Raw genomic sequence first — 24,763 nt, forward strand, 5'->3', positions numbered from 1 at the left:
TGTCTAGAGAGAGGTTGGGGAACCTGATATTCTTGCATAAGGAATAGATTTCTGTGGGGTTTTAAAAAAAATTATTTATTATGTAATATAGTTACTCTACTGCTCCAAACTCTACTGTGTTTCCTAATGACCAAAAAGAACCAGTGTCATTCCTCAGTGAGGAAATATTTTGCTTATAAACCTCTCTCAGTAGCACAGACAGTGACTTTCAAAAGCAGAGAGCAGTGAAGAGAGAGAGTTAGTGAGAAAAGTGACACTGTCTGATGGTAGCTCCTAGCTTTAGCAAGATTCCCCTCTCTGGCTCAGGGCCTGATCTTCTGCTCTTTTATCACTTTTCAGGATCTTTTCTGCTGCTCTTATCTTTTACCCTTCACTACCATTTTCATGCTGATACTCCACTCATCTTTTACCACTTTCAAGGGGTTCCCCTTCCCTGCCTCTTCAGTTTCTCTTGACCACAAACTTGTGACTTCACTTCTGCTTTCTTCAAACTAAGCACCTCAAGGGTGGAAGCAATTCTCTTGGGCAAGATCCTCATCCTCAATCACAGCACGCGCTCTCCCATTCCCTTCCATGGACTGTAGACTTAATTCTGAAACTTGCTTCTCTTCCTGCACCTCTTCTGTCCTCATTATGGCCTTCTCGCTCCTTCCACAGTGTTGCCCATCTCGGGCTGTACTCCTGCCACTGCTCATGCTGTCATGTGTGACTTGATCGCCTTTCACTTTGCTTATTGAGCTTTCCTTCTTTAGGGCCTAAAGTCTCAGCTTCCCATATTCTGGCTGGGGGAAAATGCTGCCTCCCATCTGTTAGTGCATCATTCCTTTCAACAACTCTACTTGATACTTATTCAATCATGTGCTTCAAAAGTGCAGGGATTTTTAAAATCTTCCAGGGCGTTGCTCTTGTTTATTTCAGTCATTCACCTCTTCCTTTCCCAAACTGATCTTCCATCCCCTGCCTCTGTTCCTCTCCCTGCCCACCCCTGGGATGAATGGTTTGTTCAGCATCTGTCCTCTCCAGTAGCTTCCCTGTACCTCTCTGCCTCAAAAATTCTTAGTCTCAGGCAGCTGACACTAGCTGTCTCCTACTTTTCTCACTCACCTTCTTATGTTTTTCTTTAGTTTTGTAATTGTGCACATGTGAAAACAGTGGATGATACAGCAGGTACTGAGAAAGTCTTTAAGTTTGTATGTAAAAACATTAGCATAATCAACCTAAACCTTGAATGTCCGTCTGCTTTTTCCCCTGAGGATTCTAACGCATACTCCCCTTGTTAATGAATGAAGCAACCTCCATTCCCCCTCTGAAATGAGCCAGTATCATCATGCGGGTTTTGTAAAAGCACTGCCAAGGCTCTCAAAGACACCTTTCTTGTGCCTACGAATGCTGCATACACAACAGCCGTGGTCTTTGGTGTGGTTTCAGAAAGGCTGAGCGCCCCCCACGTTCCAGCTGTTGGGGTGCTGGCACTCACCTGGGAAGGTGGGCACACAAAGGTTCAGTGCTGTGATTTGCCCAGGCTCAAGCAGGGACTGGGGGATCTAGCCAGACAACCCACCCAGGACTCCTTCTGGGTCTTACAGGCTGCTCAACAGCTGGCCTCAGAAACCAGGAATCCACCCTCAGTCTTAGCCCCCTGGCCAGTCCTTAGGCACATGGTCTGGCTGGCCTCTACTAGAGCCAACCCCCCCCCCCCAAAACTACATTCCCCATAATGCTCTGCAGCAAAGGGGGTGGAACAAGCCTTTTAATAGGTCAGTCCTTTCCCCAGAGCCGAGCCGTGATTGGCTAAGTCTATTCTGGCCTCCCGCCCCTCCCCGCGGGGCGGAAGTGGGGCTTACGGCGGCCGGGCGGGCCCGTGTCGCGTGTGAGCGAATGTGCCCTGTGTCCCGCCATGTAGAGCGCTGCCGCCTCCGCTCTGGTTCGGTTCCAGCGCCCGGGATGGGGGCCCGGCTCCCGTCCCGACAGGGGGGCCCCCGGCCATGAGGGGAGCCCGGTACCTGCCGCTGCCAGCGACCACGCCGCTCGGGGAGCGGGGGCTCCGCTTCGGTGAGTGCGGGCTCTGGGGGCTGCGGAGCCGACCCTGCCCGGGACCCCGGTCCGGTCCCTCCCCCCCGGAAATCGCCCCCACCCGCCTAGTCCTGCCCCCTCCCCCCGCGCGCCCTGACCCTCCCGTGCCCCTCCCCCGTGTCCCCCGGTCCTGCCCCGACCCCCCTTGCCCATCCCCTGTAACCCTAGTCCTGCCCCTCCCCCCGGTATCCCCCCTCCCCCCGTGTCCCCCAGTCCTGCCCCCTCCCGTGAGCCACCCCGTGTGCCCCGACCCCCCCGTCCCCTGTGCACTCCTCCTCCCCCCGTACCCCTCCGGTCCTGCCCCCTCCCCCGAGTGACCCCATGCACCCCTCCTCCCCCAGTCCTGCCCCCAACACCCAAGTCACGCTGTGTGCCCTGTCCCCCCTGCCCGTGTCCACCCAGTCCTGCCCCCGACCCTTGAGTCACTCTGCACCCGTCCCTCCGTGTCCCTCAATCCTGCCCCTCTAAGTCACTACATGGATCCTAACACTTCCCCTCTCTTGCCTTCCCCCATGTACCCCAGTCGTTCCCCTTCCCTGAGTCCCCCATGCACGCACCCCCCTTCCTCCCAGTCCAGCCCTCTCCCCTCCTGAGTCACCCCATGGACCCCAACAGTCTCTCTCCATATCCCCCCCCCGTCTTGTCCCCTGAGTCTCCCCATACATCCTGTCCCTCTTCTTCCTGATCCCACCCCCCCAGCCCTGTTTTCTGGCCCAGTGCTTGCGCCTCCTGCCCCTCCCAGTCACCCCATGCATCCCAGCCCCCTTTCCCAAGAAATTACCCCATGATCTGCACTCACCTTGCTCTCTGCTGCTGCCCATTTCCCCTCTTTCTTCCCCCATTCCCTTCTTCCCCTGCACCCCACTAAACTGCTTGCCCCCGCACCAGCTTGCCACCCTGGCTGGGAGATGGGGCAGCAGCAGTGGGCGGCTGCAGGAGGAAGGCGCCAGACATAACAGGATGTTTTTATGGCTGGTTGGGATTGGGTGGAAAAATAAACAAATTTAGGTGCTGGTGCCACTGAATAAGTTTGAGGATGGGGTGTCTTGGGGATTAGTCTGAATCCTCTCAGAAGAGGAGGCAGTAAGTGGCTTATTTTGTGTCAGTCACAGTGAAAAGAAAGCTAAAGATCTATAGTAACTATACACACTCTGTACTGGGTTCGTTTGTGTGTCTAAACACCCGCATGGTTCATATTAGCAAACTTGTGGAAACATAAACTGATTTTTAAATGGCAAGTAAGGTACTGTTCTTTATGGGTGGGTGTTTGCTTTATTTGTATGAAAAGGATGGGGGTTGACACGGGGTGGAGGGGATTTCTGTGTGTTTGCCAGGAAGTTGGAAAATGAAAGCAACTCTGTTAAAAGCTTTGAAATGGTGTAGCTCTCCTCAGGACTTTGATCTGTGTCACTACCATCACAGTTGTTTCATGATTGGTGGAAGCTCTCCCTTTATCTGGTGTGAAGTTTCCTTTCTCTCTCTCCTTGCTTGAAGTGCTTTAAAAAAAATTTCTTTTTTAAGGGAATACAGTTGTTGATAATGAGGATATACCTAATTTACACACACTTCTACAGTCGTTACTGTATGAATGCCTAGTCTCAGATTTACAGTTATCCAGCAGTCATCCCTCAGCCTTTTTATCGAGGCATTTTTAGTGGAACACTTTCCTCTAAAACTAGGACTATTTCCTTTCTGATGTAGTATTTTAATTACAAGACTTAAGCCCTTTGCCATTTGGTACTTATTACTTATTTGGCTCAATGTGATGATGTGAGTTAGAGCAGGGCCATGGTTTCTGTTCCAAAGTTTGCCATGGTCTGTTTGTGATCATAGGCAAGTTTTTGCATGCTTCTCCCCTCAGTATTTTCATCTGTATAATGAGGCTGATACCCATCTTGATAAATTAGTTTGAGGGCCTTGGATTATAGCATTATATAAGTTCAAGATGATATGTTTTATTAGCGTGTGTATTGTTGGGTATGTGTGTACTCGTGTATACATATTACATTCACAGTATGTATTTTTTGCTTCCACTGAGCTAATTCCTTAATTTTATTTTCGATCTCTTCCCACTCAAGTGTGGGTACAAGATCTTGGTGTTAAATAGCAGCTTCTGAAATGTAAAGGGATCGAATTACAAGACAATGCCTCATTCACTATGTGCCGATTGTAGTGGTTACAATTTACTTATCTTCCTAATGTATTCAAAACAAACATGATCCATATAACACTCTGACACTCCCTGACTGAACTGCGTGTTCATGATTTTGGTCAGCCTGTTTATTTTTAGGGTCTTAGCTCCTGTTTGTAGAGAATAGTTGTCCTGTCGCCGTAGCAACCAGGCTATGTGTACTATAAACATTATTAAAGGAAACCTTTTCCATCCTAAATGAGACTTCCTTTTCATAATAAAGTTAGGGTCAACATTCAGACATTTAACCTTTTTGTTCAGGGAGTATTCAACAGCATGCTACAGAGAATTGTCCATTCAGTCATAAACAAGGATGCTTTTACTTTTAGCAGATGTGCATATATATCATAGCTAATTTCATATGCAGCTGATAAACACTTTTTCCTTTTTGTGCCTGCGGACCAGGAGAAAACATGTATAGTTTACTGAGAGCTGAGTGTCGTTAGAAATAAGGGTTTTATAATACATCCTGGAAACAAAAAATATAATTGTCTTCTTTCCCACATCGGGAAGGTTAAAAACCAGATAAAGGCATTTAGCTCATAATGTTTTCTATTTCAGTTCGAATGACTCCTGTGATGTCTCCCTTTAAGTCTAGTATCCCCTTGTGGGGTGAGGGTGATCATGGAAATTCAGACTTCCAACCATGTTGAAACAAACTATGAAAGTTAGGTCCAATGACTACATAACTCATCTCATTGGGGAGTTATCACGTCTGCAGCCAAGAAAGCTGGTGGATCAGAATGATTGCAACAACTGGAGGAAATGCATGGAAAATTATTCTTGATCACAAGAGTCCTCCCTACTTGTCACCTCCGAACAGGGATTGAAATGTTTTAAATGCTAGTTTAGGCAAGACAAAATTGTTTTCAACGACATTGCAACAAGCATGGAAGATTGTCTCAATCATGCTTTCTGTAATGATGTTGGAAAAACAATGTTGGTCCATCTGGTGTAGCAGCCTGTGGTCTTCAATTCCAGGGTGGCTAGGCGATCCCAATTGAAATTGTTACCAATGGCTCATCTTCCTACAGTGTGTGTTGGAAACAAGCAAGACTTTCCCATGGAAATGTATAAAGTACAGAAGACAAGGATATATTTATTTACTTGATGGTAAATGTACTAGTTCTTGGGGGGGATGTATATTTCACCTCTAGTTCTAAAAACCTTTGGTGTAAAATTGCAACTTAATTTTGCGATATGGAGTTGGAGGCTCCTGTGCAGTGTGAGTCTGAAGTAGACATAACTGTCAAATGATAAAACATGAAAGGTGAAAATTATAGACAAGCTCTTATCATAAGGGTGTCTCCTCCAGTCTTGTCCTCAGAGGTGCCTCCTGCCTTGCTGGCCACAGTTTCTCTTGCAGAGCAGGCATGTTTTTCTGTCTGGCATGAAACCCAGTGTTCAGTGGAAGCCAGAGAGATAAGAAGGCTGGATTTTTTAATTCTTTATTTTTGAAGTCTGGCTTCTGGATTTCAGCATTTACTTTTAGTGAAAAAATTACTTGAAGGATATTCCCTGGGAACTAATAAGGTGTGTTGTTTTGTTCAGACTTTTGGTTGGGAGTGTGGAAATCCAGATCTCTAGTTTAAGTTAATATCTGCAGTGAATTGCTTACCTTAATTTTTATTGTAAACAGGCTTTTACTGGCAAATGCCTGTTTGAACTGGAAGCCTTACTGAGTTTTAAGGCAATGTGTAATGCTGAGTTGTGGCTTGCCATCAAAATACTAGCTGATGCAGGCAGAAGAAGTCCAGATGTTGCTCTGGTACATCTTGCATTTTAGTAAAGTTGTCTTTTGTCTGTACTTAGGTTGTAAACTTCTTGAGCAAGGGGACCATCTTTTTGTTCTATATCTGTACAGTGCCTGTCATAATGGGGTCCTTGTCTATAACTAGGCACCTAGACACTATAGTGGTACAAATAATGAATCACAATAATAGAGAAGGAGTACTTGTGGCACCTTAGAGACTAACCAATTTATATACTTGGGAGATGCTCAGATACTACAATGATGTGGGCAAGGAAATGCAAGTAGCTAGTGACCTTAAGGACTAGCATGGAGATGGTGTCCCACATATAATAGGCACTAAGGTCCTTACTTTATTCTAGGTAAAATGAATAAACTTGTACATAAGATAAAACATTAAGAGCAGTAATGCAGGAGAATCCATTTCCCTAAGGCTTAGAAGTATTTATATGAAAGGATTAGCGATAACTGGATATTACATTTTAAGAACTGTGCTAATCAAATATCTGCCTGGTTAACCTCATTACAGGTTGATAAGCCATTAACGCCTCCTTCCCTTTCCAGTGTATTGGAGCTGCAGGTATTGTCCAGAAGGATACAACATCTCACTAAAAGAAAAGGAGTACTTGTGGCACCTTAGAGACTAACCAGTTTATTTGAGCATGAGCTTTTCTTTTTGCGAATACAGACTAACATGGCTGTTACTCTGAAACATCTCACTAGCATATCTTCTTTATCCTGACTCATTTCTGTAGTGCTTTTTCTCCTATTTTTTCACTTCCTGTTTTCACTCTTCCCTCTGTCTTTTCTGTTTTGTCTGCCTGTCTTTTTTTTTTTTTTTCCTTAGAGTGGTAAAATTAACTTTCCTCTCTTCTAGGGGCAGAGAAGTGCTGCTTTACTCTCTTGGTACTCCATTTGCGCTCTTTCTCACTTAGTCATTCTGGGAGAAGGGAGAGAAAGTGCTTCTTTGGGCAGGTACACTTCAAAAATAGATTAACTGAATTAGGATCTGCCCAAAAAAGTGCCTTCCCTGAGGCACCTAATTTAAGTAGGAATGTTGAGCCCTGTGTAAGCTGTCAGCTGTAATCCATTTACAGGACTGACTAAAATCTGACACTCAGACATTTAGACTGCCTGCTCTCTTCCTTAGGTAGGGGCTGTCTTCAGGCCTGTGGGTGGGTAGGTGCTTGGTAGTAATGAAATCATTACCAAAGCCTTTTATTTCACTGGCAACCCCAACTGAATCTTAAACTTACCAATGCAGGTAACCGGCATCTTGGAGAATCCTGACACAGTGTCACCTTGCTCAAGAACCACTTGGAGTACAATGCCTACACATGAATGATAATTTATCTTTTGTCTGATTCATTCGCTTTGGTACACAACTACACCCTTAGGTTTGCCTGTCCAATCGTATTTTTCCATGTAGCCAAGCCAACAGTTACTTCTGGTATAGTTAAACCGATATACCAGTATAACTATGGCTCTTCATTCTGGAATAAAAGTGCCTTTTTGGTTTATCTTAAACTCCTTCCAAAGCAATGTGAGCCAAACAGGGGAAAAGGCTCCACTATGCTGGAATAAGAGTGTCCACACGGGGAGTTATACCAGTATGACTATATTGGCTTAAATTCACATCTACCCATAGAAGAAAGGAAAGTTAATTTTACCACATCCCTGAGCACCGTAGTTAAGCTGACCTAGCCCTGGTGTAGACAGCGCTAGGAAGTATATTGGACTGTGTATTTACCTATACGGGCATGATTGACGTGCGGGTGATGTGTTCAGACCTGCGGGGCCCTAGCCCTAGGAGAGCGCACTGTAAAAGACAGACACAGATAGGACAAGATGCAATAGGTGTTCATTTGGATCTTTATTTTCTTCCCTGTTTTCAAACCCTCTCAAAAATTTGGGGAAGAGCCAATTTGTGGGATTTGATTTAGGAGAGAATGGGGACTAGTGCACTGGGATTGAGAGACTTTTCCATACAGAGGAGGTAACAGAGGCTCTGAATGCCCAAAGGAAAAATGAACTATCCTGCAGTATCAGTGTTTTCTCTCTAATTCCTGCTAATTGTAATTGTTTTGGAGGGACTTGACCAGCCATCTCTTTTCTTTCGAAGAAAGATCTGGGCTTTGTGGGAGGGGAGAAGGAGCTCTTTAACACTGCTGCACCTGCACTGTTTTTCAGGAGGCAACAGAAGCCAGAAGTGGGTGAGCACAGAGCAGTTTAGAAATCCTTTTTTCTAATGATTCAGTGTGACTTTCCCAAAGTGACCTGATTTAGTTAAATGTGGCTAAATATAGACCTTGTGAGAGAGACGGCGATGTGGGAGGCGACGATGGCACCCGGCTCCTAGGCTGTCATTCGGCAGGAAATGTCTTCCACAGCTGGTGACAAATAATTTTTGACTCTTGCTGCCTGTGGAAATAACATCCTTGCCCGCTCCCTTTCCTGGTGAGATGTAGGAAATGGTACAGTTCATAACCCCTTGCCTGTCTGATCTCTACCCCTTCTGCATTTCAGCTCACTGCTATGGACAGTACGATCACCTTGTGGCAGTTCCTCCTCCAACTCCTCCAGGAGCCTCAGAACAAGCGTATCATCTGTTGGACCTCCAACGACGGGGAGTTCAAATTGCTGCAGGCAGAGGAGGTGGCCCGGCTTTGGGGAATCCGCAAGAACAAGCCCAGCATGAACTATGACAAACTCAGTCGTGCTCTCAGATACTACTATGTGAAGGTAACAACACCCATTAGTCCACCTCAGATCTTATCCCTCTTACACCAGCTTCTGCCTAATGAGCTTTGTTTCCTTTTTCATTCTCTTCAAGAAGATAGATGTCAGTTGTGTCTTTGGCTTAGGTGAGGTGTGACCAAAGGTCCCCCCTACCGCAGTGTTACTGTTTTAATTGTTCAGAGATTCCAGAGAGCTCCAAGTGAAATATCACCTCTTTAACTTACTTATCACACACTCCTTTATTAATAGTCCACAAAAACAGGTGTATACTTTGAAAGGGTTTAAAGTTTTGAATGCTCAAAACTAATTAAAATCTTGCCAATAACGATGAGAATTTTGTGTCCCTCTATCTACTTCAGATCTTTCCTGCAACTGTTTCTACAAAGTGGCCGGTAGAAAAACAGGTTTCCAAAGTAGCCCAAAATCTTTTATTTTTTTTCTTTTTCTTGTGCTCAGTATAAATCCGCACCTCTATAGTACGGAATGAGTCAATGAAGCTCAGAGAAGCTTCTCTTGTTTAGCTAATGATTTTAGTTCTTGTTACCTTTTGAAAGTCGCAGGCACCACCCAGACATTGACAAAAGACTTGAAGGAGCTGAATTAGAATTAGAAACGGGGTAGTGACCATAATTTCAATAACCTCTCAATAAGTGGTTTATCCCACAACTCTTATTATGTGGGTGTTTAAGATAAGAAAATAACATACAGTTTCTGAGCTAACTGTTAGTCGGTTGCTCAGAATTTATTGTTACCAGGACTGCACAGTTTCCTTAATCTGTTCTTGTATTAAAAAATCTTAGTTGGTCGTAGGTAGCTGTACAATAAATAAGAATCCATGTAGACCAAAAATGTTTGTGTATTCTTTTCAATACATACAAAAATAAGTAACAACAAATGCTGCATAGGTTGGCTGCAGTTTAGCATACTGTTCTGCTGAATACTTCATCTTGCCTATTTCTTTTGCTTTTATTATAACATCTTATTAAAATAAGCATGGTCTGTTTTGAATACTCACCCCCTGATCCTGCAAACACTTCTGCACATGAGTAGTTCTACTGACGTCAGTTAAGAGGCGTATTTGCAGGATTGGAGCCTACGTTTGTGATTACCTGCTGTGTACTTGACTCATTGCGTTTGACCTTGATGCTGGTGACAGGTGACGTTATCTGCATCTGTTTGTTGTTGCTAATTGTACCTTTTTTTTTTTTATTATGAGACTAAAAAATAATTGCTGAGTAGCTTTAAGGTCCTTGCTAGTAATCAGGGTGGATAAAAATCAATGATTTAAAAAAAAATCTGATTTTTCCCATTTAAATTGGATTTTTTTTATGTAAATCGGATTTTTTTTTTTTATTAAAATGCTTTTTGAGGAAAAAATTTATCTAAAGATAGCTTTAATTAAGATACATTATAGCTCAAAGATATCTCATCATGGAATAGGGATTATAAATTCTAATTCCATAGTATGGGACAATATATTCATGTCATGCTGAAGAAAAGTTTTGTAAATGAGTTCCAATAGTTCATGGATTAGGAACCCAATCTTATGGGGTTCCAGGGGCTTCCATATAGACTATTTAGGTTAATCTTTCTACTTACCCAGTGGGACTCAGTGCTCAGTCCAGAAGACACCATCAGAGATGATTAGTTTTGCAGTTCTCAAACTGTGGATTTGTGTCTCCAGAGTTAACATGCTTGTTAACAGCAAAAATGTTTTTAAATAAATAAATAACATATAGAGGTGGGAAATAACAGACCTCAACTCTATTGTCCCTTTGCAAATTTGTGTACGCAGGGTCAATCCCTTAACTCTCTCTAAAAGTGCAATGAATAGAAGATTGTTGGGGGCAGAATAAATCTGGACAAGGAGAAGTCTGGAGATAAATGTGAGCAGCAAGGGACCTATATGCTTGTTTTGTTAAAATATTATATGTTTGCTGTTGAAGAAAAAAATCCAGAATACATAACATTGTTGTTTTAGTTAAATAAAACAATTTAAATGTCTGTCTGGTGATGTTCTCCTCCTAACACAGGATGGCAAGAAAATCCTCCAAATATTAATGATTAACCTGTTGAATTGGAGATAGTTCACCTCCCAGTGACTTCATAAATATCTGCTTCAATTACCTTTGGTAAATGAAATAACCAAACAGTCATTAATTTTCTGATATAGCTGTAAAACTAATCTGAAAAGTTTTCAAAATAAATCACTGCTTAAAAATGTATCGTGTGTACCTTCTAAAAATGAAACCTACATCTATCCCTGAGTTGTGAAGAATATGTATGAAGGTTATAACAACCAACAAGAATGCACTTTTATGTAGAAAACCATTATTAAATCGAGTCTTCCTGACTAGTGAGTTAAATCAAATCCACCTTGCTAGTAATGCATTTCAGGTGAGATTTCCTTGTGTTTTGGTTGGGGTATTTTAGAAATAATAGTTTTGGTGGGTATTTTTTTGGTTGTTGGAATCCTAATGCTCCTAAAAGTGAAATATTTTTCCTACTGAAGTAAAGATGCCACCTACTCATTAGTCAGTTTTGGGGAGCATCTGTAGCAAGAAAATTAGTAGGTGGAATGATGGAAAATTATTTTCTCTACCCACAGAATATCATCAAAAAAGTGAATGGTCAGAAGTTTGTGTACAAGTTTGTTTCTTATCCGGAGATTTTGAATATTGCTCCACTGATGGTGGGCAGGATTGAGGGAGACCCAGTGATGGCTGGCTTTGCAGAAGTCAGCTGCACTCCGAAGGACCTGGAAAATGGTGTGAAAGAGAAGCCCCAGACCTGTGCTAAATCATCCAGCCGCAATGACTATATCCATTCAGGCCTGTACTCTTCTTTTACTTTGAACTCCCTGAACTCCTCCAGTGTGAAGCTCTTCAGGTCGGTCAAGATTGAGAATCCAGCTGAGAAACTGATGGAGAAAAAACCTGCTCAGGATCTGACACCTTCAGTCATAAAGTTTGTGACCATGCCCTCCAAAAGGCCTACAGTTTCATCCCTTGCCTCGGCCACTTCAATTGTCTCCACTCTTCCTACAGAATCAGAAGAAACTCTCCCGACCTTGGAGACTCTAGTTCCACCAAAATTAACTCCCACTGAAGCTCCAGCCCCTTTGCCAAACTTCACCACCACCTTCACCCCAACACCACCTGTATCTTCCATTTCTCCCACTCTGGAGGTTCCTTCCACACCCCCTTCACCACCCTTGAGTTCTAACCCTGACCTGGACATTGACACGGACATAGAGTCGGTGGCTTCTCAGCAGTTGGAGCAGTCTCAGAACCCTCAGCACCTATCACCAGAGCCCAGAGAGCACGATTCGTCTGTGCTAGAGAAGGATCTTGCCAATCACCTCTCCAGAGCTAAAAAACCCAAAGGGCTGGAGCTTGCTCCCACTCTTGTCATTACAGGCAGTGATCCAAGCCCACTGGGGATACTAAGCCCTTCTCTCCCTACTGCTTCTCTTACTCCAGCATTTTTTTCACAGGTAACCTTATTCCCTTCTCTTGTTTCTGTTAACAGCATCTGTTGTACTTGACAACAGTAAGGGAGGGCAGGTTGAAAAATGAATAGCCAATGGCAATGGTTGTGTTTGGACTCCTGAAATGAGGTGTGTCTGCCTCTTTTAAAACAAATCTATTCTGGAACATAAATGACCAGTGTTACTGGCATCCTATTTGAAAAGTGCTCAGCAGTTCTTCAACCATGGACGTCTGTACAATATTGGTGTACAGGAGGAAGACAAACTGGGGTACCCAGCTGCCTGTTGTTAAATCATTTGCATAGGAGGCACGATTAAAAATACTTTGAAGGTGACCCAGTGTTCTCACTCCAGGGCCATGTCATGATGCACTTCAGGCAGACTTAAAAACGTTTGTGTTTTAGATGATTTAATAGAGAAATGTTGAAACCTCAGCCTAACTGTTCCTTCACTCTATCCAGTCGGAAGCTACTTTCAACAAAAAGGAGGCCGAGTGGCAGCATAATATGGGGGTTACTCTTCTGTGGAAAACCAGGCTTTTACATCTCTTGGGAAAATGTGCAGAATATCCAGAGAGCTCTGAATCTGGTTGTTACATTGTTCTGGTTGGTTTTAATCTCTTTCCTAGTAGTAAATTGAAAGTAGGTGCTTCCCTAAATTCACAGTATTGGAAGTACAAACTGCTAAAGATGTGGGAGAGAGAACCATTGCACTGTTACTTAGCCATTCTTGGTTGGACTTGCCAAAATACTTGTTGGCGACACATGAAAAATCTAGAGAATGCGCCAAAGTAGGACACTAGTTATTTCAGATCTATGGCTGAGGTTTAGAGTGCCACCTCGGGCATTTGGATGTTCAAATTCCCTTTAATTTTAATCACTTTGGTGGTTTTGGAAATATCAGCTTAAGGATACTGTGCACTGAATCCCAATTAGAGCAGGCAGCCGGGAGCCAGGTCATGTCACCTTTGCGGCTCCACTCTTTTCACCTGTAAAATGAGGATAATTCCTGCCTCCTATGGGCACCTTGATTTTTTGTAAAGAACTATGCAGGTGTTAAGAACAAAGTTTTCTGACCTAGGTGCCTATTCTGAGGTGTATATGTAGGGACTGAAATGATTGGCCTGATTTCTCAGCAGTGCAGAGCACCCGCAAATCCCTTTTGAAATCAGGGGGAGCTGTAGTTGCTCAACACATTTGAAAATCAGGCCTCTTTTGTTTTGTTTCTTTCATGTGGAATTAGATATCTAACTGCTGGCACCTAGGGCTTGAGAACTTTGGCCTAAGGGTACAAGTGTTAAGAATGACTAAGTATTACAAGATGTAATAACCTATAACATAAATGACTGTGTTTTGTATCTCTCTCAGACTCCCATCTTGCTGACCCCAAGCCCTTTGCTCTCGAGTATTCACTTCTGGAGCACGCTCAGTCCAGTAGCTCCTCTCAGTCCAGCCAGATTGCAAGGTGCTAACACCCTTTTTCAGGTAAGCTCCAGCAAGACTAGCCAGGCCTGTCCAGTTGAGCTCCACTTATGACTGCCTTCTCAGCGCACTTTGTGGAAATGTGAGGGGTAGGGTTGGTCTAAAATTTTTAGTGCAAGATTATGCAAGAAATATTTGCCATTGAATCAACAGTAAAATCATAAATTGCCAATAACTATCAAATTGTAGATTCATTAGTTGACTTCACTAGCAGTGGCAATTTGTTACTCAATAGCCATAATTGTATGTCAGCTTAAGTAATAGTGTTACAGTGTAAGTGACAATGATATAACACTTTGTGTAGTTTATTACATCTTTCTCTCTAATGCAATCTTCAGAGTATTGGGAGGGGGAGAGTGTTCCTATTGTACAGGTCTGTGACAACCTGGACCACAGGTTTTCTTCATGGACCCTGGATTCTGCACCACTTTATTGCAATGGACTGGAAATTCCGTCAGCTTCATTGTTTTTTTTTCTTTAAATGGATTTTTTTTTTTAATGAACTACATGTGAATACAAATTATACAGTTGGTACTTGGTGCTATTAAATGGAACTGGGATAAGCACGTCTTCTGCTTGATTCTGTGAAAATGAACAGTGACATTTTACTGGCCATCTTTGTGTTTTGAATTTAACATCTCCATGGAGATGAAGGGAGCAGCTTACATGTACTGACATTGTCAGTGTACGTTTTTTTTAATGAGTGTATCTGCAGAACAGTTGGACTCCCCATTGTCTAAATACCTGCGAATAATATTGAGGCACAGTGTGGAATGCTTGTTCTGCTGTGCAGATACTTGCATTCAAGAGTCATAGAACTGTGATTATTTTATTAGTCGAGATAAAGGCTCTGCTCAGTACAGATATAAACTGGCCATCAACAAGTTTAGGATTGAAATTAGATGACGGTTTCTAACCATCTGAGGAGTGAAGTTCTGGAACAGCCCTCTAAGGGGAGCAGCGCGAGCAAAAAAACCTAACTGGCTCCAAGACTCATCTTGATAAGATTATGGAGGGTATAGTATGATGAGACTGCCTACAATGGCATGGAGCCGACCTGCAACTGCTATTAGCAAATATCACTAGACAGTAGATAGGAGGGCTCTGAGTTACTACAGAGAATTCTTCTCGAGGTGTCTGGCTTCTTGCTCACATGCTCAGGGTCTAACTGATTGCCATGTTTGGGGTCGGGAAGGAATTTTCCCCCGGATCAGAGTGGCAGACACCCTGGGGGTTTTCCGCCTTCCTCTGCAGCATGGGTCACTTGAACATTTCAACTACTGTAAAGGGTGGATATGCTGTAACTTGAAGTCTTTAAATCATGGTATGAGGACTTCATTGACTTAGCTAGAGCAGCAGTCCTCCAACTTCCTTGCACTGTGACTCCCTTCTGACAACAAAAATTACTACACGACCCCAGGATGGGGGACCGTAGACCAGGCCCGCACGAGCCCCACTGCTCTGGGTGGGGGGCCAAAGCTGAAGCCCAAGGGCTTCTGCCCTGGACTGGGGGCATGTAACCTTAGCCCTGGGTGGTGGGGCTTGGGTTTCAGACTTGCTAGGGCCCAGGGCTAACACAGCCTTGGTGACCCCATTAAAATGGGATCGTAACCCCCTTTGGGGTCCCAACCCACAGTTTGAGAACCCCTCAGCTAGAGGTTGTATGTGTCTTACAGGAGTGAGTGGGCGAGGTTCTGTGGCCTGCAATGTGCAGGAGGTCTGACTAGCTGAACATGATGATCCCTTCTTGCCTTAAAGTCTGAGTCTAACTTACAAACTTAATCACTGTGTCTACTGCAGCTACACTGATAGTAATGCTGGGGTCCAGGGACACCTGGATGCATTAGCAATTAAAGTTTCCATTGCTAGATGGTGATCTGTAAAAGCCCTTGGTAGTGGAGGAAGCTATATGGGCTTTTTCAAAGCCTTTTGGGCTCTTTGTAGAACTTCTTGTGGAGAGATCCTGAGACATGAGAACAAAGAATCTAAACTAAAAAAAGCAACCCTAACTCTCTGTTTTGTTTCTTAGTTTCCATCAGTACTGAGCAGCCATGGGCCATTTACTCTGTCTGGACTGGATGGACCCTCTACTCCTGGGCCGTTTTCCCCAGATCTGCAGAAGACATAGCACATGAACTCCTGGAAAGGACAAATTGGGGAACAATGGAAAGAGATGACATTAAATGTAATCCATTTTTAAATGAGCAATTTATAATTCCACCTAGATCATGAACAGTCATAATTTTTGCCATTCCCAGTTCAGCTGCCTTTTTTGCAAAATTCTCTTTTTTGAAGACTCAGTTGGGACTGCAGATGGAAATGCCTTAATGGGAGTCCAGGCTCCACAATCTTTTCCTTGCCCCCTTGGTTAAGAAGTCTCTGAAAGGGAGTTTCTGGTGGGATGCAGTGACTGAGTTTGTATTTATTGCAGCAAAACAAGATCTAAGAAGTCTCTCCTCTCTCATTCCAACACCTCCATTCTTCTGCTTCCTGTGCTGGGCATGAAGAAGAAAAGGGTTTGAGTGCAGCTTTGCTATGGGGCAATGATAACTTCTCCTGCAACAACAAAAAGAGCAAATGTCTCATGCTATAAAAACATCTAAACTTTTTGCAGGGAGAAATTTTCAAGGAGTACTTATGGTGGTATAGGTGAAAAGCAGACCATTGTTTGGATAGTGTTGCACACAGGTAATACAGCAGTTAAGTTTCACTCTTTGAGAGGGGGCTGGTGAGCTCCCAGAGGCTACTTGTGATACTGTGAGCAAGCAGGGCTCTGAGACAAATGGATCATGGCATGAATTATTTGGGGTTCTTGAACTGTTTGAATTCTTTGGTATTTCTTGATGGTTATATATACACACATCTCTGATGCCTGATATCTGTGTAAAGCCTGTAAATTGGCTGCTAGAGGATTAAGAAATCATGCTAACCTAGGACTCTCCCCACCCCTGTCCCTGGTATTGGATATTCTGTGTGAGATTGAGGGTTGTCTGTGTATTTGGCAAATGACACTCTGGGGCTGGTTGCTGCTTGATGTTCTGGTCTGCAGCTCAAGGGGAAAGAACACTTAAATTCTCTGCTTTTCCCAGAAATGAGGAACCAGAAGTGGAGGAGCCCCTTTGCCCAGCTCTTGTTGTCTTAAGTTCTACTTTAAACGCATTGCTTTTTAAGTGGAGGAAGTGTTGGAATTCATGAAAATTTGGGTTTGATGTCTGCAGCTAAAATAGGAAGAGAATTATGCAGTATCAACAGTGAGGTAAAATCATGCATGTTCCAAGTAAACATGCCTATCTTTTGGTGGTGGGTAGGTGGAGGTGTGTGTTGGAGGGTTAATATGAGGGTTCTTGAAAGCCATTTCACGCTGATGAGTTAAGACCAGCAACTAGGACAATAACGTCAATCAGTCTGAGATATGAAAAGAGCGCCTAAGACTGGGGGATGTCTCGGGTGTTTGCAGTTGGACTTCTGCCATCCACTGTCTGTCAGGCAACAACTTCCTCTTGCTACCAATGTATATGCAATGAGGATGCACCTGGATAACCTGTCCACTAGAAAGTGGACTGAGACTGCGCTTCTCTCGGTCACCCTTATTTAGGGTGACCAGATGTCCTGATTTTATAGGGACAGTCCCGATATTTGGGGCTTAGTCTTGTACAGGCGCCTATTACTCCCCACCCCCGTCCTGATTTTTCACACTTGCTCTCTGGTCACCCAACCCTTATTAGCTGTTTCAGAAGAGATGCTGAAGATGGGATGAGCATGGAGAGGCAGTATCTTCAGAACAAAGTTGAGTCTTGTTAGTGAGGGAAGCTTGCAGTGTTACTCCTTTCATTGCACCTGGCCTTAAGACAAAGAGAGGACTTCATTCTCCAGAGCTTTCAATCTGACATGTTTTGCAAGCTCTGAATTCACTTTAAAGCATGTGTGTTTGAGAATGCCCAAAACTGAATGTAGTAAGATGAAAGTAGCTTGTTATATTCCAGCACTGAAATACATAAATCTATGTATCATGTATCTTTAATATTTCACCCCTGAGAAATGGATGTTAGAGTTCCTCTTTGGACTGTTCAGCCAGAAAATCTCCTGTCCCAAGTGAATTCAGAGGACAGGAATATCTGGCTTTTGATGAGAGCAGAAGGGAGTCTGTTGCCTCCCTGCCAGATCAAGTTAAAGGCATGTTACTGGTTTTTGAACATCAGTAGCTAATGGTTAGGAAGTCCCATGCCTGTGGCTCTCAAAATTACAATGTGCAATATTTACTACTTTTTAAGGTAGTAATGCAGAAAGAAAGCTGCAGGTAGTAATTAAGAGCAGGCATCTGGGATTCTTTGGTTTGCAGGATAGCTTATTGCCTACTTAAAAAAAAATATATATATATAATCAGCAGCACTTTGTGATGGTTGTATTAGGCTGATTAGCTTTATGCCCAGTAAGTGTGCAGACTGGAGGGTAGTATTGTAGAATGAGGATGTATATTTTAAAAAAAATTCATGAGCACTAAAGAATTGCAATTTGATTGCTTCCCTTTCCTCCATGGAGAAAAGCCAGGTTCTTTGTGTGTAAAGATTGCACGTTTTTGTGTGTGTGTTGTTTTTCATATGTGTGTGGCATAGATCTCTGAGTACATGTATGCAAGAGAACCAAATGCATATGCACGTTGGTGCAGGCATCAGTTTTGCTTGGTCCAGTTTCATGTTCCCCTCTCAGCAGCTTTGAAGGGATGCACTGCCATAGCTGGCTGACTCGTAACATGCACCGTCTGTGATGATGGACATTCACCACCTTATGGATGGGGAGTTGTGTTCTCATTACAGGAGGATACCTTCTGTGGAGGTAGTTAACAAGAGAAGCCAAGTTGCAAATGCAACTTTTGTGCATATGTCAGTGTCACTCTAACTGCCTACTTCCTAACAGATACTGTTGAGGACTATTATTGCTGCCCCTTAATGACTATGGAGAAAAAAATTCCCATGTAGGGTTAAATACTGTCAGGAAGTATGTTTGGAAAGCAGTGGAAATATGAGTTAAAGAAGGGAAGCAGGTTGAGGTGGGTAAGAAGAGGCTTGCTATGAGATTAGTTTACATAGCATTTTCTCTTTCCCCTTCATAACTTTTCAGGTCACTTTAAAAAAGTGTCATTGTCTTGTGTATATGGTGCTTTGTAGTGAAATACTGTATCCTGTAATTGCGTACAATTGCCAGCTTTTCCGATTGGCACATTCCTGACAGCACTTATTGCTATGTGTTATCTTCAGTTAGTTCAGGTTGTGTTTTGCAGAAACTTAGGAAATAATGAAAGATGGATTCCTTAAATTTGGGAACTCTTGCTTGTGTCCCAAACTTCCAAGGCTTCAACAACTGTGCACTCCTTGGCTTATGAACGGGGTTTGCATTCTGAAAGGCCTTGGCATTCAATGACTTTGCTTGGGAAAAGTTATATCTCTGCTATGATTTCACAGCCTCAAAATTATCTAGCAAATAGATTCTTTTTGGTCTTTTTAAATTGAGCTTAACCACAGTGAAGGCCATTTGTATCCAATTCTGTGGTATGTATATCCTCCTTTGAAAAGTTAATGTGTTACATAAACCATTACTTAACGTGGGAAGAATATCTCATGCAATCATCTTTCATGCAAACACTTCTGGGGCAAACCAAAATGATATACAAGAACTTGATCGTAGCATCTGTGTAATTCCACTCACCAGGTGAACACAAATTTATAATTCTGGTCTATTGATGTAAAGGTTTTCCAATGCTGCATTCAACAGTCTACAGTTCTGACCATCTATTGGATATCTGCAGTGTTCTCATAGCCGTTTTGGTCCCAGGGTATGGGAGGGACAAGGTGGGTGAGGTAATGTCTTTTATTGGACCAACTTCTGTTGGTAAAGAGTTAGGCGTCTGAGCTCTATGGAGCTCTTCTTCAGGTCTTATCATATATCTGTATCATCATATATCTACTTTTTAGTTATCTTTTTGCTACCGTTTTATAGTATTTTTATATGTAATCCTATTTTACTATACAGCTTCACAAATTGTTCAATTGATGCATATTTGTTTACAAGACACATCTCAATGTTGTATCAAGAGGCTATTTTGGTATGTGTCAAACACAAAATAAACTAATTCAGTAGTTAAGGGACACTGTCAAGGTTGACAGACATTAAAACTTGATGTTTGGGTTTGTGGATATCTGCAAGGATTTTGCTCGGCATCTTTCCTTCTCGTGCAAGAAATATATCCAAATTCTGGTCTCTGAGACCTAGGGTTATGTATATTTTTACTCTGTCTTAAGAATGGAGCCCAGGGCATAGTATGTCCATTATTGTAAAGAAAACCCATGACCCACCAGCAAAGGTGAATATGCCATCACTGTTGCAATCCTGGTCTTTGGGAAGCTGATTTGGGATACCTGAAAAATAAAAAGATAAGCAGGTCACCCTGTAAATAGGAAGTCTCTTGAGGAACTGATTTTAACTTAATGATGGTGGATACCAGTGACTGCTGCTTCTTCTGGACAGGATTAGCAAAACTTTCACTTAATGTGGAAGCGTTTGGCTAGTGCCAGTGGCTATAGGTGTGAGGTCTTTTTTAGGAGTGGTGGGTGAAATTCTGTGGCCTGCATTGTGCAGGAGGTCAGACTAGATGATCATAATGGTCCCTTCTGGCCTAAATATCTATGAATCTAAGTAGTGGTTATTGTGTAAAATGCTAAGTTTTGGTCCTTTCAGTACAGACACTGCCAAATGAAGATTTAGAGATGCAATACAGTGACAGTTGCTTTTATTCTTTTAATATTGTATGCAGTTCTTGAAGACTGTTGTTTTTAAAGGTCTTTTCTTAAATGGAACTGTTGGGTCATGGCAGTGAGTTGCCGAGTGAGAGAATTCTACTAGGTAATAAAATGGCTATGCCTTGAGCTAGTCATTCTTGATAGGGCCTCTTTTAGAAGGTTGTGGTTCAGTACAGAGAAAAGTCTTTCAAGATGACACCTTGTTTGTGCATTCTTCTCCCCATAACCTGCTGTCAGCAACAAGAACGTAATGCTTTTGGCACTACAGAGCAGTTGTAATTGCAGGAAAGAAAACAGCCTTGCTGTCTGCCTTGTGCATCAACCGGTTTGCTGTTTAAATTTTTTGGCTCTGTCTCTGGTGGTTCATGAAGCAGAAAGAACAGAACTTTATCTTCAGATGACTGATGGAGCTTGAAGTTAGAAACGCCATGGCGCTGGCTTGTGAAATGAACATATTCATGTCCGAGAACGGAGTCGATGCGGAACACAGATCCTTTCTGGAGGCCACAGTTTTGCTGACCGTGACAATGCTTTTAAAAAAGTGACATGAGGTAAGAAAACCAAGCAAAACCTGACGTTCTTTTGTGGACGTGCACACCATTGTACGTCTCCTCCTTTTATGATGTCAGTTTTAACTTGGATAGTTCTACAAAAGCCCGTACGTTAACTAGATTTAATATTAAACTTAATTCCCTCCTCTCTAACCAAAAGAATGCTGTAGAACACATTAACTGACTTTGAAGTTATTCCAGTCACCTGGGTAAATGCACAATTTTTTGACAGCTGAAGATTTGTTTTTATGCATGTTATTTAATTGACTGGAACAGCTCTAATCTCATGAATATGCATATTTATATATATATATTTTTTTTTTTTTTTGAGGGACATATGTTCACTTTTTAGACTACCTTCCAGATTTGTATCATATAAATAATGCTTAAGATGTAGATTAAAAATAAATACTGCACTTGGCAGTTGCCACTTTTTAATGTCTTGCACATTTCAATTATTTTTTAAAATAGAAATAAATACTAAAATCTGTTGTGCCATATTATGGGCTAACCGCTTGCCAAATTTTATTTTTTTAAATCTGTCTTTGACATGATGTACATCTCCCCAAAAGTGTCTTAAATTGGTCCTTGATTAGTTTTATCCTCATAGACCTTAAATTTGGACACAGATTTTATTTTTAAAACTTGGAAATAAATAATTGCCTCTCAGTTGAGACCTTGCATTAGGAAGGGTCATTGCAAAGCAAATGGCTTAACAGCAGAACTCTGAACCTCCGGAAAGCACAGTTCTTTTAGCAGAGATGCTGACATGATTTTAAGTTGCATGGCATTGATGGAGGGAAAAAAAGTTGGCAGGAGTTCTGTTGTAGCCCCATTCAGTCCTTGAGCAATACTTAAAGGAGCACTATACTAATAACTGGAAGCTATTATTGTGAACAATTTCACACAAGAAGGCTTTCTGAATGGCCTTTGCATGGTTTCTAAAACTTGTACTGCGTGTGCGTGTGTGTGAGAGAGAGAAAAAGGATTAGAATACCCAGTTTTGGTGGTAGGTTCCTTGATGTGTTGTGGTTTTTTTTGTTTTGGTTGTTGGTTTTGGGGTTTTTTTGGCTAGAAGTCTTAAATCTATAGGCTACTGCTTTATACAGTTGTGTTGACTTTGTTCTGCTATTGTTCAGTTGCACAAAGTTTTCTATATGATGTACTAGATTCTAATGTTAATTCTTTGTAACCATAGTTGCGGTTATTCTCTATAGTTTAAAAAAAAGTCATATTCTAAAGTTCCCTTTAAAAACTTGTATTTTTATTGCAGTGTTACCAGATGGCCTTATATACGTCACAGTGTTTGTGATAGGTACAGTTGTGTATTTAATGCTTATCCCTCCTCTTACTTTTGTGTGTATAGCTGAGGTGTATAGTCTTGGTAATAGAGATAAGCATACAAGAAAACTCTCCACTTGTATTGTGAGGACTGACTTGAGCGCTGGTTATCTGCATTGAGCTGTATTAAGACAGCAGGAAATACTGACAGAAAACTCTTAAAGAGAGTCAATGAGCACGAGACTTTGTTGGGGTATTTTGAGCGAGCTGATGCCCTCTTGATGGAAAGTTTGAATTGTGGGCCAGATCTGTAGCAGGTGTAACTTGGAATAATTGACTCCAGTAGACCTGAGCTGATGTACACCAGCAGAAAGTCTGGCCCTGTAGCTTTTTATCTAAAAGGCTCAGAGCAGGGGGACATGAGTTAATTTTGGGAGAGCTTAAGCAACATGGTAACATGGCACAGTAATTTTTTAAAATTAATAAAGTATAATCATGTTTGTCAGTAACTTCAGATTTAAATTTGCTTTGTTTACAAGTTGGAAAAAACAAAACAAAAAACACCTGCAAACTCAAACTAGGATCTGAAAGTTGAGCTGGGTTCTTTTCTTCTTTGTGTATCATCACCTGTGGATGATGTCCGTAGCCTAAACTCTGCAGTCATTTTCATTGATGCAGCCCTATTGTCTTCACTGATGGTGAACTCGTGAAGCAGAGGGCAGAATTATCACCTTGTAATTTGATTTTATTTTTTTAACTCTGAAAAGAACCCATCTTACTTACCTGCAGAGCCCACAATGGTAAAATCTAACCTTTAAGCAGTAAAATCAGCTGCTCTGACTGAATACACAGGGGGCAGTAGATGCCATTTTTCACTTATTCTTTCCAGAGTAGAATTGCACTTTAATCTTATACAGAGTCAGCAGATAAAGGAAAGAGTTGCGTACATCTATTAACCTCCTATGCATACTACACATGATCTCTTAGTTTGGGACAAATACTGTAATATTAGATAGTCCTGATGCTCTGAGTACACTAGGGTAAACTTAACTGGGAATAAAGCAGCTTTTTAGTGTAACTCTCTGTTCTTTTGAAAATTGTACTTTTATACTATCCAGTTATCTTAATGCCATTGTGCTGTTACCAGCATTTTTTAATGTAATGCAAGTGCATAAATAGCCAAGTTCTGAGAAACGGTTCAGTGTTACTAAACCTGGTTTTATTTAACCTCCTTGCATAAGAGATTAGGGAGACCTTCAGCATATTAAGATGTGATCAAAACTCATCTGATGGAATTTGAGACACTGACTATGGCTGATTATGCACTTGAGTGTGTTTCAGCTTTGAGAAGAATTATTGGGGCAGAGTTACTAAATGCTAAGGTGGAGAGCCAATTGTTGAGGAATTGCACGTCAGTGACACTTTGCTTTAAAAGGTTGGTGCATTGGCTAAAGTACATTATTCAAACCTAATGAAGGTCTTCCCTGAGGAAGCAGGTGACTTGTCTATTGCTTCAATTTTTTGTGCAGAAGAAAATACAGTGTATGGCAGTTTTTTTAAAAAATGGGGTAGGGAATGGTTGTGGAAATCTATTTTGTGTAAGAATTGACAGAGGGATTTGCTTTGTACAATAATGCAAGCCGGCTTTTAAGAAAAAAGCATTGTAGCAAACTATTCAAGTCAATCATATGTTAATAGATACCTGCAACCAGACATGGAAAACAATTGTATTTTTTTAAATAAATATTTTTAACAAAGTCTTTGCTCTTCTGTCCTTTAGAGGAAACAGTTACAGCTGCTGTACGGGTGTAATTAACCCCCTGATAATGAGGAATGTTCATTACCTTCAAGTGTTTACTGGCATCTTGTCTAGCAGAGGTAAAGATCCTATTGGAGAGCTCACTGCTGGTTTCCTCCAGGTAAGATCTCCTATGACAGCACCCTTCTTAAGGATTTGGAGATGGTAAAAAGCTGGATTTATAGTGCTAGGGAATGTGAAACATGGCAACAGTATTTAGTCTACTGCTATCACCCTGCAAAGACCAAGCTCTGTTTTTTTAAGGATGAAATACTAGGATCTCTAATACAGGTAATATCTTATTTGGAGTAGACCCCTTTGAAGATAGCAAATGACTGGATATTTAAAGTTTTTCATATTAATCCTGTATTGTGTTGGTGCATAACCTAATTCAGTCCGGTTGTACCCACAGCGACAGGTGGTTGACTCTTTCCCTCCCCCCCCAAAATGCAGGAAAGAGACGTGTCTTACGAGGGTGGGAAAGGATCTCTTATCTCAGGCCCTCTGTTAAAGAAGGGTTTTCCTACTGTAAGAGGAGTTTGAAATGCACCCTAATACCAGCTATTGATTGGCTGTAATGGGGAATATTTGCAGAACAATTACTAAGACCTGTTG

At 42.1% G+C, this 24,763-nt stretch overlaps 1 protein-coding gene across 1 annotated transcript; it reads left to right on the forward strand.

Moving 5' to 3' along the window:
* Positions 1–1,839: 1,839 nt before the first annotated feature.
* On the forward strand, positions 1,840–24,107 carry ELK4 (ETS transcription factor ELK4). The gene is made up of 5 exons (XM_073320297.1): positions 1,840–2,052; positions 8,541–8,756; positions 11,362–12,249; positions 13,611–13,727; positions 15,754–24,107. Exons 2-5 carry the CDS (start codon positions 8,550–8,552, stop codon positions 15,850–15,852), a joined length of 1,311 nt encoding a protein of 436 aa, XP_073176398.1. The 5' UTR covers positions 1,840–2,052; positions 8,541–8,549; the 3' UTR covers positions 15,853–24,107.
* The last annotated feature ends 656 nt before the right edge of the window (positions 24,108–24,763 follow it).

The sequence above is a fragment of the Lepidochelys kempii genome, chromosome 21 (genome assembly GCF_965140265.1).
Source record: "Lepidochelys kempii isolate rLepKem1 chromosome 21, rLepKem1.hap2, whole genome shotgun sequence".
Taxonomy (NCBI): domain Eukaryota; kingdom Metazoa; phylum Chordata; order Testudines; family Cheloniidae; genus Lepidochelys; species Lepidochelys kempii.

Coding starts and splice junctions, on each gene's coding strand:
- ELK4 (XM_073320297.1), top strand. CDS start 8,550: ATGGACAGTACGATCACCTTGTGGCAGTTCCTCCTCCAACTCCTCCAG. Junction 8,757..11,361: donor TCAGATACTACTATGTGAAG/GTAACAACACCC, acceptor CTCTACCCACAG/AATATCATCAAAAAAGTGAA. Junction 13,728..15,753: donor GTGCTAACACCCTTTTTCAG/GTAAGCTCCAGC, acceptor TTTGTTTCTTAG/TTTCCATCAGTACTGAGCAG.